This window comes from Salvelinus namaycush, chromosome 8 (assembly GCF_016432855.1).
Source record: "Salvelinus namaycush isolate Seneca chromosome 8, SaNama_1.0, whole genome shotgun sequence".
NCBI lineage: Eukaryota > Metazoa > Chordata > Actinopteri > Salmoniformes > Salmonidae > Salvelinus > Salvelinus namaycush.
Window position 1 is genome coordinate 27,025,472 of NC_052314.1, and position 13,834 is coordinate 27,039,305.

Sequence of the window (13,834 nt, forward strand, 5' to 3'; positions counted from 1 at the left end):
TTTCCAAATTATGTCCAATCAATTGAATTTACCACAGGTGGACTCCAATGAAGTTGTAGAAACATCTCAAAGATGATTAATGGAAACAGGATGCACCTGAGCTCAAGTCGCATAGCAAAGGGTCTGAATACTTAAGGTATATTTGTTTAGTATTTTTTATAAATTCAAAAAAATTCAAAAAACCTGTTTTTGCTTTGTTGTTATGGGGTAATGTGTTTAGATTGATTTAGAAAAATGTTTATTTAATCCATTTTAGAATAAGGCTGTAACGTAACAAAGTTTTGAAAAGTCAAGGGGTCTGAATACTTTCCCAAATGCACTGTATGCGTCTGTTGGTCACACATACTTGAATTTTTTTTTTTTTTTAAGTAGGAGTGTGGATTAGAAAACCAGTCTGTATCTGGTGTAAACACCATTTGCCTCGCGCGACACATCTTCCTCGCATGGAGTTGATCAGGCTGTTGATTGTGGCCTGTGGAATGTTGTCCCGCTCTTCAATGGCTGTGCAAAGTTGCTAGATATTGTCAGGAACTGGAACACGTTGCCATACACGTCGATCCAGAGCATCCCAAACATGCTTAATGGGTGAAATGTCTGAGCATGCAGGCCATGGAAGAACTGGGACATTTTGAGCTTACAGGAATTGTGTATAGATCGTTGCGACATGGGGCCGTGCATTATCAACTTGAAACATGAGGTGATGGAGGATGAATGGCACAACAATGAGCTTTAGGATCTCGTCACGGTATCTCTGTGCATTCAAATTGCCATTGATAAAATACTATTGTGTTCGTTGTCTGTAGATTATGCCTGCCCATACTACAACCCCACCACCACCATGGGGCACTCTGACCACAACGTTGACATCAGCAAACCGCTCACCCACACCAAGCCATGTCTGCCATCTAACCTGTACAATTGAACCGTTATTCATCCGTGAAGAGGACACTTCTCCATCGTGCCAGTGGCCATCGAAGGTGAGCATTTGCCCACTGAAGTCGGTTACGACGCCGAACTGCAGTCAGGCCAAGACCTTGGTGAAGACGATGAGCACGCAGATGAGCTTCCCTGAGATGGTTTCTGACACTGTGCAGAAAATTCTTTGGTTGTGCAAATTCAGTTTCATCAGCTGTCCTGGTGGCTGGTCTCACACGATCCCACAGGTGAAGAAGCCGGATGTGGAGGTCCTGGGCTGGCGTGGTTACACATGGTCTGCAGTTGTGTTGCCGGTTGGATATACTGCCAAATTCTTTAAAACTACGTTGGAGGCGGCTTATGATAGAGAAATTAACATTAAATTCTCTGGAAACGGCTTTGGTAGACATTGCTGCAGTCAGCATGCCAATTGCACGCTCCCTCAACTTGATAAGTGGAGTTGTGTGAACTGCACATTTTAGTGTGATCTTTTATTGTCCCCAGCACAAGGTGCACCTGTGTAATGATCATTCTGTTTAATCAGCTTTTTCATATGCCACACCTGTCAGGTGGATTATCTTGGCAAAGGAGAGATGCTCACTAACAGGGATATAAACAAACATTTTAGAGAAGCTTTTTGTGCATATGAAAAATTCCTCAGATCTTTTAGCTCATGAAACATGGGAACAACACTTTACATGTTGCGTTTATAATTTTGTTCAATGTTGTTAATTATTTCCTTGACCTTCCTTAGTCCTTTCCCTGCTTATGATCCACAATCAGAAGACCCCCCCCCCCCCCAGGATTGTATGTACAGAGAGGGAGCAGAGAGAGAAGGCAGGGTACAGGGAAGGCTGCGCTCTCCCAGTGGTCATAAACGAGACCATTAGGAAGCAATTTAAAGTAATGGCACTTTAATGAAAACAAGATGGCTACTGCCTGTAGAATTCCACACTTTCACATTGTGTCACTCCCTTCCTGTGTGCTTTCTCAACTCTAGGGGAGACTCATCAGCAAACGGTGACATGTTAACTGAAGACCGAATGCCACGTGCTGGTTGGAGAAAGATACTGTTTTGTCCAGGAATGTCTGGGATCTTTCTGGCCCCGGGGGGGGGGGGGGGGGGGCTGACAAAGACCGAGCCCAGGGGCGAAAGACATGAGGCTTGGCTGGAAGAAGAACCGCTCTACAGTCCTCAATCCTCCCACACTGGAGACTGGAGTTTTCTTTGGCAAAGGGGTTTTTGTCTACGATCTGCGTAGACCTCACTTCCCAAAAGGCACCTGTAGTCAAAGGACTGTGTGTCCGATGGCCATCTATGGCAGTTGCTTACTGTTACTTGGTAGAGTAGCTGTGTGATGAGCAGCAGACATTCTCTTCATAATCTACTACAGTAAATATAAATCATGGCATGTATACAGCCTATGATTGCTCAGTTAAAATGGCAGATTGTTTTTCTAGTGCTGCTGTCGTCAGTGGTGGTTAGGGTTAGTCTAGTCCACAGGCAATGACCTAAGCTTACCCCTGTCTGTCTTTCTGCGTGTGTCTTTATGCATATAGTGTTTTGTGTAGTTGTCTGTTTGCTCGCTGGTTGTTGACATCTGGCTGTGCTTTGGAGCAGAACAGTGTTGTAATTCTGTAATGATTCGATGCCGTGGAAGTGAATACTATTACAGCCAAATCCACGTAGCACTCCACTCAGGTCTAATTGCATTATCTTTGATGAAGGTAGGATTACACACACCATCTGATGCCAGACAATATTGCCTTACACCAGGGTTCCCCAACTGGCGGCCCGTGGGCCAAATCTGGCTTGCGGGTGACTTCTATTTGGGCCCCCCCCCAAGTTTTGAGCAAAAAAAGTTACTCTACTGCCAATGTTTGTCAATGGAGATTGCATGGCGGTGTGCTCGAATTTATATACCTGTCGGCAACGGGTGTGGCTGAACTGTCCAAATCCACTCATTTGAACGGGTGTCCACATGCTTTTGTGTATATATAGTGTATATGTGATCATATACAAATGTAAGCAAGGTTTAAAATTATTGTTTTAGTCATATGATATCTGTTTAGACTTCTTGCGGTCAATTTGCAGTTATTTGTAATTATGTTCCTGACCATCTGCTCAAGAAAAAATCTTCCCGCGGCTGAATCTATTGATGATCCCTGCCCTCACACGCAGCCTGTTACTGCTGCTCTTGCACATGCACGCACACAAACACATTTTCTGCAAATTAGAGAGTGCATAGTTGTGGATCGAAATAGTGTGTTTGTGTAGTCGGCCTCTCTCATGCGTGATGTGGAAGTATGTGTACTTGTTGTTCAACCGTAGTCCTCACACCACCACACACTCAGTAGGTCTGTGATGGTGTACTGTCAAATCATGTGCTTAAATCTATAACCAGGGCAGAAGTGATTAGTTGTGGCCTGTAGTCAGATTCTCATTAGAGGTGCAGTGGTGAGATAAAGCTCCCTGCTCGGCTCTGTCTGATACAGAGTTATGCTGATGAATGATGACTTCCATTAAACATTTCATTCAGAGCAGCTGTTAATGTGGGCGGGAGAGGGGGGAGAGGTCGAGGGAGGGAGGGAGGGGACTAGAGCGAAAGTTTACCCTCTTCCCTTGGCTGTATTTAAAGCCTTAGTATCTATTGATTTCCATCTCATTGCTCTCCCTGGGAAGGGAGCCCCAGCCACCTCAACACACAGGTATCAAGGCTTTATCTGTGGGAGCGGAGAGGCTGAGGAGCAGGGAAGATGTTCCCTGACGCAATCTGTTCTGTCTGCCTCTCTCCGGGTGGGGGTGAAAAGCCATAAGAGATTGTACCATTTGTGTGGGAGATGCTCTCCCTCTTTTATAAACAAGAGGGCATTGGCATAAACTGGTACATTGTGAAACCCAGTCGTACAGTGACTAACACACTCATGGCGGGAGGGCTGGCGGCCAGTTGTTTGGACTGGACTGAAGCCTGGATTAGACTCCTTCATGTTGGTCCAGTTCAGACACATTAGCATAGTTTCCATGGTTGCAAAACGGAAACGACCCCCCCCACCATCCTTTTTCCATCTCATTCATGCAGACCAACTCTTCCATTCAGAAGCCCCCTCCCTCTCTTCAACCCCCCCCGCCCGACCCCCACTCTACGCTATCTCTCAAACTGGGATGGAACAGGGAAATGTAAATCTGCTGACGGCTCCTCTTGTGTGAGGCAAATCGAGTTGAGAGGCAGAGAGTCTGTGACTGCGTGTGTGTGTGGAAAGCACTACTGGACGGCAGAGCACTGGGTTTGTGAGGAGAGTAAAGTCAATACTCAATACACTGACTGTAGTTGTTGTGTACTGACCATTGTTGAGTTTAAAGGGCCCTACACACCCTGTGCAAACAGCGTCGTATACGGTCCGTTCCAACATTATAGCCACACAAAGGTACGCAGAAAGCGCCGCTCAGTCACTGCGTTTGCGTACGGTGTGTAGCGATCTTAAGGGTGGTTAACGAACAGCCATGTCATGAAAATGAGGCGACCTGAATGTGCCAACAGTCTGAATGTACATATTTTTATATCAGTTTGTCCTTTTTTTGTCCTTTTGTCCATGCCGTGTTATTTTTAAACGAGTAGCAGCGCTTTTAATGTTAATGTGCATTTACATCTGGGGGGCTGCCTGCCCCCCTCTTCTCTCTCCCCCGGACCCCCCTTAGCCCTGACCATCCTGTGCAGCGTGTGATTGGCTGTGAGGTCCAGGCAAGACGGAGCCCAGGTCTAAGCAGGGCTGTGTGATTGTGCGCGGGCGGGGTAATGTCTCCCTGGCTCAGCATCACAGCTCTGTGTTCTGTACTCTCGTTCTCGTCTCAGCCGCGAAACACTTCATTAGCCTTTAACAAGACCACAGTGCCTGCCTGCGCCAAACTCTACTTTCACCTCTCGTTCTCTCGTTCTCTCGTTCTCTCGTTCTCTCGTTCTCTCTCTCCCTCTCTCCCTCTCGCGCTCTCTCCCTCGCTCTCTCCCTCGCTCTCTCCCAGACCCTCTTTCTATCACCCATTTCTCTTTCTCTTTACCTTTGACTGTATCTTTCTCCGTTCTCTCTTTAATGCCTAGTTTCTTTCCTGTCAGTGTTTGGATCCAGGCACTGTTGGTAGTGATTGTGATTCTGAGCACTTCTAAAGGCCTCTAACAGGGTACAGGGAGGGATAGGAAGGGGGTAGAGGATTTTTGGATGGGTGCCCTCCTCTTGGACAGCCATCCTGAATGGGGCTCATTGATCCCCCTGGTCCCCCCTCTGTGTTCTCACCCCTGAATGGTCCTTTCAGGGCTCCGGACTAGCAGGTCGAGACCACCAAGCCTTCCTGTGTAAGAGAACTGGGCCAGGCCCAGGGCGTTTAGACTGCTGCATTACACATACACACACAGCCAGCCAGCCACAGACACCCAAGCTCATCAGTCTCACTCTGATCCTGTACTACAACCCACTTTCTCACTTAAAGGGGCCCTAACAAGACACATTCAGTGTCTCTCTCTCTCTCGCGCGCGCACACACACACACACTCAGACAGATGCAGGTTTTGTTAACTGCATTCCCAAAACAAGGAGTATTCTTATCTATTGCTTCTTCTTTCTTCCTGCTCCCATAGCAAGTAGGCCTTCCTTTGGTTTCCATAGTAACTGGTGTCTGTTTTGGGCCAAGCTTCTTTTAGGTACATCGTTTGAGTCTCTTTCTCGGTTAGAGAGAAACTGAGAGGTGAGAGCGGTGACTGAGGCCCTCTCTGACTTGGAGGAAGCCGATGATTCACCTGAGGGAGGGATGATAGGCTAGTGGTGAGTGAGGGCATCGCGGTCTGTCTGAAAGTGTTCCTCTGCTCAAATCAGGATGGTTTATTCCTGATTCCCTCGTGTGTGTGTGTGAGTGACCCATCACTACTACCCCTCACTGTGCTCTTGTCCCTAGTGGCTCTGGTCTTCAGTTACACCTTACATTTTTCAAAACCCAGAATGTGCTTCTGAGTGGTGCTGCATCAGTCCTGATATTTTGGGTCTAGCCTGAACTCTCGTTCTCTCTCTCCCTCTACAGGGTGTACCCCAGCTGCCCTGTGCCAAGGCCCTGTACAACTACGATGGCAAGGAACCTGGGGACCTCAAGTTCGGTAAGGGTGACGTCATCATCCTGCGACGTCAGGTGGATGAGAATTGGTACCACGGGGAGATTGGCGGAGTCCACGGTTTCTTCCCCACCAACTTTGTCCAGATCATCAAGCCACTGCCGCAGCCCCCGCCACAGTGCAAGGCCCTCTATGACTTTGAGCTCAAAGACAAGGAGGCAGACAAGGATTGCCTGCCCTTTACTAAGGTGAGTTATAGACAACTTTACTAGTGTTACACGGTATACTAGTATCACGGTACCAAAGCGTAATAATACTTATGATACCAACATTTTAGAATACTGTAGTACCGTGTTTATATAATACTACCAACTTTTTCGGCCCTACCAATCTAAAGAAACCCACTAGCGCCTGTTATAAAAAGCAACAGCAACTAGTCTCTTGTATGCACCGGTCCAATGTCCATTTCACTTTCATGCGCATATCACATGTGGCAGATGTGATCAGCCAGCGACATCCCCTACCAGCCCTCACCCACCTGCTTCTCTCAACATCCCCTACCAGCCCTCACCCACCTGCTTCTCTCAGCATCCTCTACCACCCCTCACCCACCTGCTTCTCTCAGAATCCTCTGCCAGCCCTCACCCACCAGCTTCCCGTACCAGCCCTCACCCACCTGCTTCTCTCAGAATCCTCTACCAGCCCTCACCCACCTGCTTCTCTCAGCATCCCCTACCAGCCCTCACCCACCTGCTTCTCTCAGCATCCCCTACCAGCCCTCACCCACCTGCTTCTCTCAGCATCCCCTACCAGCCCTCACCCACCTGCTTCTCTCAGCATCCCCTACCAGCCCTCACCCACCTGCTTCTCTCCGTCTGCCCTCCCTGCGCGTCTATTCCTCCATCAGTTTTATAAATATAATATAGCCTTGATGATGAGTGGGGATGGATAGAGACCCTGATCAGTCTTCTGTTACATTTGATACATTGGAGCAGTGCACAGAGCAAGCAAAGTTGATACATTGTATATCATTTCATCCCTGATATAACCAAGAGCACAGGCCAGTCTGAGTATAGGCTTTGCAAGTTCCCTGCCATGCAGCAATGCCAGAGAAGAAAAACAGCTTTGCAACAGCATGGAAAACGGCATAGAAAATGTAAAATGGTATGAAAGAAATGTTGACTCATATATATAACCGGAGCTAACGTTTATTCTTCCTGCATGATTTTGCGCGCATTTGATATAATTTCACAAACCATGTCGCGAGACATTTTTAAACCAATCCCTGACCGCTAATTATTGGTTTGATAACACACAATTTTCAGTCATGTTACCTAGCTAGCTAACAACCTGATAACTTCACAGTAGATCTAGGCAAATTTGATTGGCACAGGAAGAAAGGAAAAGGGTCTGCTACTCACAAGATGTTTATTCAAAGTTAGGATTCATATAGGCCTAACTATATCAAAAACCTATATTTTTATGGTGCACCTTACATTCTGTTTGGTGCCTAACATGTTTTAAAGTTGGGAGCAGTGTGTGTTTGTGAGAGAGAGAAAGAGAGCGAGGGAGTGTGAGTGTGTGAACTGATGAGTAGGTTTCATGCAGTGTTTTCCCCTTACTGACACAATGACATGCAGATCATTATGCATGTATATTCCTTCCTCCAGCAAATCACAGGTAGACCTTTGCAAATATGAGAAATGAGCCATTCTATGTTATACATTGAACAGTGTGACGTTATGTTCAGTATGTGTTTTATTGAGTAGAAGTGTGAACATCACTCACAGATTGGTTGTGTAGCACATGAGCATAACATTCCCCCCCCTCCCGATACTACTTGGTATCGTGATACTTGGCCTGGCATCGTTTGTAAAATGTGGGTATCGTGACGACACTAGACTTTACAGAAGTACCACATAGGACATAGTAGCAAGAGTTTTAATTACAACCTATACTGTTTTTTTCTAAGCTGTCATTTTCCTGTTTTTGCAGCGTCTAACCGCTCAACTGTTGATTGTAAAAGCTCTGTGGCTTAACCCTGACCACACTCTGAGTGAGTTCGTGGCGGTCTTTGTGGACGTGTCCTGCTGATGCAATACATGTTCCCTCCTAGTGTAGAGGACCAGTTATCCACGCTCACACTGCACCTACTGTACAATTGCTAAGCGGGTTGGAACAAATTATTTTCCAATCGTTTCGTTCTGAACAGAACCAAAAAAAAAATCTTTCCACTGTTCTAACCAGAAAAATAAAGTTCTGAACCGGTTCAAACCCCTAAAAATTACCGGTTTATATTGTTCCTTTTTAAACCTCAAATACATTTCTTAAAAAATTTTTTTTTTTACATTTAGTTTGACATTAAATGGCTTCACCAATCAGTGCGGATACAGCAGCTCATAATGGAGCAGGTAAGCTATTTAATCTGTATAGGAAAGTTAAGAGCATATTGTCTTTTGCATGGTTTAACCATAATGAAAGACAAACACACACTGTGCTGCCAGTCACTATGGACAGACAAATGTAGGGCGTGAGATACAACTGAAATTTTGCAGGTGGGGAAGTAGGAGACTTGACTTGAAGCGTTGGGCATCTTATGACACACGTTATCTGAATTAGATGACATTATAGTATCCTTAACTAGCATTGAAAAAGTTATATTCTTCTCTAATTAAAAATTTCTCTCCCTAATTTCTGAATCACAGTTGTAACATCGTCAGCATTCTACAGTAACCTATGCTTCGGCAGGGGCAGGTAGCCTACACACGCACTGACAGGCAGACACTGGAACACGTTTCTGAGTGACAGAGTGAGGGCTTTGCATAGACGCTAAAAACTGTCACATGAATAGAGCTGTGATGCGATTTTTGTGGGACAGGGAAAAAAATGCCCAGAACGTAAAAGAACGGCATTAACCGGTTCCCATGTGTTTAAAATAACGGTTCTGTTCCAGAACAGTATAAATGTAAAATAATTGTGTTATTTTAACGTATCCCTGAACCGGTTCCAACCCCTGTTGCTAAATTACTTCATTCCTGGATCTATTCAAATATACCCAATGGGTCATTACTTTCTATATTTGACTTTTATAAGCTGTCTGCTGTTTTTTATGTCTTATGAGCAAAATCTGAAACAAAGGAAAGTGCTTGGCTTGTTCCTTTCTAAACAGGATCCAGTTTATTGCTCTTATAATGCAGTCTAGCCTTAATGTGGGCACTTCCTTTTAGTTTTTAATAAAACATGTTCTCTCTCTCTTCATAAAGGATCTAAAACTCTGCTGGTTAGCAGCATCTTTAATGACAGTCTGCCCGGTAACAACCTCTCTATTTTTTCTCTTCTAGGATGATATTCTGACTGTGATTCGCCGAGTGGATGAAAACTGGGCAGAGGGAATGCTGGGGGATAAAATAGGAATCTTCCCCATATCATATGTTGAGGTAAGCGAAATGTTCCTCCAAGTGTTAACCGGAGCGTCCCTGATATGTCCAGGGGAGCATTTTACCTCAGGAAGAGGTTGGAAAATGCTGAGTGTGTTAGTGCTATAATTTTTGCTTTGTTAGACATCTTGCGAAATGTGCACATTAGTGCTCTCTCTGCTCTCCCCTGTTGCTTCGCCCCTGAAAACGGTCAAAATATATTTCACCGAAGTACTAAACATTCCAGTAGATTTACTGCTGATTGGGCATCCTGAGGTAATTCACTGTCCTACAAAAGCCTTACTGATCACTGCTGTTTTAGTAGAGAACTGTCTGCTGGGATGATGAACCTTACCTGTGTAATAGACCTGAAACATAACCGGAGAATGTAGAAGTAACATGCAGAAGTAACCAGTGGCACTATGAAAACCTTTTCGAACAGCATTTCTCTCTTAATGGAGGAGCATGGTAGAGAGAAACACAGGAGTGGGCGGAGACATGTCATAAAAGGAAGCACAATTTGAGGAAGGCAAGACCTTTTTCCGTGTGAATGCTTTTGTGAAGGTAATCTTTGATTCTGACGTCGAAAGTGACATTCTTAGAAGCAGAGGAGGAGAAAAAGGCCCCATTCATGTGACAGATTTTTAGGTTGGTCTAATATCCGGACGGGGGCGTTTTTGAAGGGAATGGATGCGAAACCATTCGTGCATATACAATTGGCTGTGTTTTCACAGCAGACATACTATGTTTTCCTCCAAGGAAGACATTTTTTACTCGTGTCTCGCACAGGTTACACAAATATCCAAATGATGAGTACTGTACATTCAGCATATGTCACACAGTAAATAGCTTTTTAAAAGAAAATATGAACAATTCTGGCACTGTCAGAGGACAAACTCAAATCTAGGTCTTGCATAACCACACTTGATTATGGATGGGGAGTTCTGTCTGTGCAGTGATTCTATACTGATACCCGTTCTATATTTGGCTGTACATCTGATCTAGTGCTACGTGTGTACACGGGACCACTTGGTGAACCCAGCTTAGCACTGCGTCTCCTCAGGATTGGTGTGAAAATTCTCCGCTTTGATGTTCTAAGTAGAGGAAGAGCAGCTCGGGGCTATCTGTGTCGTGGAGTGCTCCCTCGTCCTCCCTGTGATTAGCTAAACCCTTTTTAGTGTTCCTCCTTTGATTCCTGCCTTACACGAAAGAGGCCGTGAAGGCCTGCAGTCTCCTCCGCTCGCTGGCTGCCTGAAAACCCTCCACTCCCCCTGAGCCCAAGGTCTTCTCTCAACCCCCTGGCACTGGCAGCATTCTCAGCACACTGCTTTCTCCCATCAGATAACGGCAAAGGGTGGTTTTCACTATAGCTAGTTTCATTATGAAGAGTGACAGCTTTCATTATCATATTAACAACTCCCTTTCTCTCCTATCTACCCCTCTACATCCTGTTCTCCATGTTCTCCCGCCTTCCCTTCCCTATGTCATCCTGTTCCCTCTCTCCTTCTGTAGTTTAACTCTGCGGCCCGCCAGCTGATTGAGTTAGACAAGCCTGGGGACTCCAGTGGGGACTCTGGCGAGGGGGCCTCGTCGGGCCCCCAGAGTAACGGGGGCCCCCACCGGGCCGGGGAGAAGAAGAACAGTAAGAAGCGCCACTCGTTCACCTCCCTCACCATGTCCCACAAGCCCTGTCTGGCCCCGCCCCCCCAGAGACACTCCATGGAGATCAGTGGGCCGGTCCTCATCAGCTCCTCCAACCCCACGGCAGCCGCACGCATCAGCGAGATCAGCGGAGGACTGTCCTGCAGCGCACCCTCACAGGTGAGATAGGAGGGAGAGGGAGCTACTGCGTTCCCTCTTGTCCAGTGTCTTTGTACTGTTTGGTTAGGGGCCTTGTATTCAACGAGGAAGCCACTAAATCGAGAGAACCTTATGTCTGAAGCACTCTTGTATATGATGAATGAAATTAATTTACCCATAACCCAAAGTCTATTGTACCTAGTAATGAATTCCTCCACAATTTATTGTAGAACTTTGTTCTGAACAACCCCCTTAAACCAGAATTGTAAAAACCATCCTGTTGGCCAGCATAACAGCTCATCTGTCTATGGGTGGGTGTCTGTACTATGGACTAGTGTATAATCACTGCCATTGATTTCATGGGATAGGTGATGGACTTGTCACTCTGTCACCAGATCTGTCATAACCCTCAGTGTGTGTCCTGCTTCCTGTCCATGTCGGCTCCACACTGTCCATCTGGGCTTGTTAATCAGGCGTAATGAGTGAGGAACCGAGGGAAACTATGTGCACTAAAGATGCTCATGCAACAAGCACAAACAACAAGCAGATTCCACACTCTTGTTTTCATCAGATGTTTTTGTTCCCCGATAAAGATTCCCACTCTCCTTATGTCAGCAATTACCCACACTTCCCTCCCTCTCTCCACACGTCATGCCGAACAGGCCAAGGCTTCGTCCAAGCGTTTGAAATTACGGCTGCGTGACTCCACTCGCCCGCAAAAAAGACTCCAGCTTAGCCCCCGAGGTTTCCACAGCAACCTCGGAATGGCAACCACTCACAGCTGCTCTGTGGTTGTCAGGCTCTGTAGAGAGAGAGGGAGAGGGAGGGAGAGAGAGAGGGGGGGGGGGTGGCTGGGGGCTTGAGAGAGAGGGGGGGGGGGTGGCTGGGGGCTTGACAGACACAGACAGGCAGACAGTTTAGCAGGCAGACAGACACACAGACTATAAGATTGACAGACACACAGACAGACAGATGATTAGTTAGCGTGTCAGGCAGGCTGAAGCGTTCTGTGACTGACGGGGGGCTGTGAGAACCTTCAGTAGGTTGCTTAGTTTTTTCCCCCATTTTCTCTCCAGTGGAGAACAGCGTAGAGGAGCATTGAGACGACAGCTGCCTCACCCCAGCCTGCTTGGTGTACAGAGTAGGGACTTCTATACTGACATTGCCAATGAGCATACACTCTCTTCACATGAAGGTTAAATGTTGACTTCATTTCATGAGTGTTATTTTGGTTTGAAGTACACTATATATACAAAAGTATGTGGACACCCCTCCAAAGAGTGAATTTGGCTATTTCATCCACACCCGTTGCTGTCAGGTGTATAAAATTGAGCATGCAGCCATGCACTCTCCATAGACACACATTGGCAGTAGAATGGCCTTACTGAAGAGCTGTGACAACGTAGCACAAGGATGCCACCTTTCCAACAAGTCAGTTCGTCAAATGTCTGGCCTGCTATATCTGCCCTGGTCAACTGTAAGTGTTATTGTAAAGTGGAAACATCTAGGGGCAACAACGGCTCAGCCGTGAAGTGATAAGGCACACAAACTCACAGAACCGGAATGGCGAGTCCTGAAGCGCGTAGCGTGTAAAAATCGTCTGTCCTCGGTTGCAATACTAACTACCAAGTTCCAAACTGTCTCTGGAAGCAACGCCAGCGCAATAATTGTTCGTCGGGAGCGTCATGAAATGGCTTTCCATGGCCGAGCAGCCGCACACAAGCCAAAGATCACCATGCGCAATGCCAAGTGTCGGCTGGAGTGGTGTAAAGCTTGTGCACCATTGGACTGGAGAAGTGGAAATGAGTTCTCTGGAGTGATGAATCACGCAGTCTGACGGACAAATCTGGGTTTGTCGGGATGCCAGGAAAATGCTTACTGCCCCAATGTTTAGTGCCAACTAAAGTTTTGATGAAGGAATAATGGTCTGGGGCTGTTTTTCATGGTCCAGGCTAGGCCTCTTAGTTCCAGTGAAGGGAAATCTTAACGCTACAGCATACAATGACATTCTAGATGATTCTGTGCTTCCAACTTTGTGGCAACAGCCCCGTGCACAAAGCGAGGTCCATACAGAAATGGTTTGTCGAGATCGGTGTGGAAGAACTTGACTGGCCTACACAGAGCCCTGACCTCAACCCCATCGAACACCTTTGGGATGAATTGGAATGCAGACTGCGCGCCGGGCCTAATCGCCCAACATCAGTGCCCGATCTCACTAATGCTCGTGGCTTCTTGAAAACCTTCCCAGTAGATTGGAGGCTGTTATAGCAGCAAAGGAGGGACCAACTCCATATTAATGCCCATTCTTTTTTTTTATGAGATGTTTGACAAACTGCTGTCCATATACTTTTGGTCATGTAGTGTATCTTAAAAAATGTGACATTTCTTTACGTATTAAACCAACATGGCTTTATCGTCTATCGTCTGACAACATTCAGTGGTCTCCCTCGTAGTCCCCGGCTTCTTCTGTCTGTTGCAGCAGTCAGAAATTGAGCATTTATTTTGGAGGGTGTGATTCTCTTCTTGGTTATATTTTGAGTAGGAGAATAGAATGTACCATTTGAGTGTCTTCTCGCTGTCTCACCCCCTTGGGCATTGGGCCGCAACACAT

At 46.3% G+C, this 13,834-nt stretch overlaps 1 protein-coding gene across 1 annotated transcript in view; it reads left to right on the forward strand.

The window, feature by feature from the left end:
* Nucleotides 1–13,834, forward strand: part of LOC120052570 (E3 ubiquitin-protein ligase SH3RF1-like) — a 52,904-nt gene that overhangs the window by 24,960 nt on the left and 14,110 nt on the right. The window contains exons 3-5 of the mRNA XM_038999555.1: nt 5,980–6,255; nt 9,349–9,444; nt 10,936–11,244. Coding sequence (XP_038855483.1) covers nt 5,980–6,255; nt 9,349–9,444; nt 10,936–11,244 — 681 coding nt within the window. The remainder of the gene's footprint in view (nt 1–5,979; nt 6,256–9,348; nt 9,445–10,935; nt 11,245–13,834) is intronic.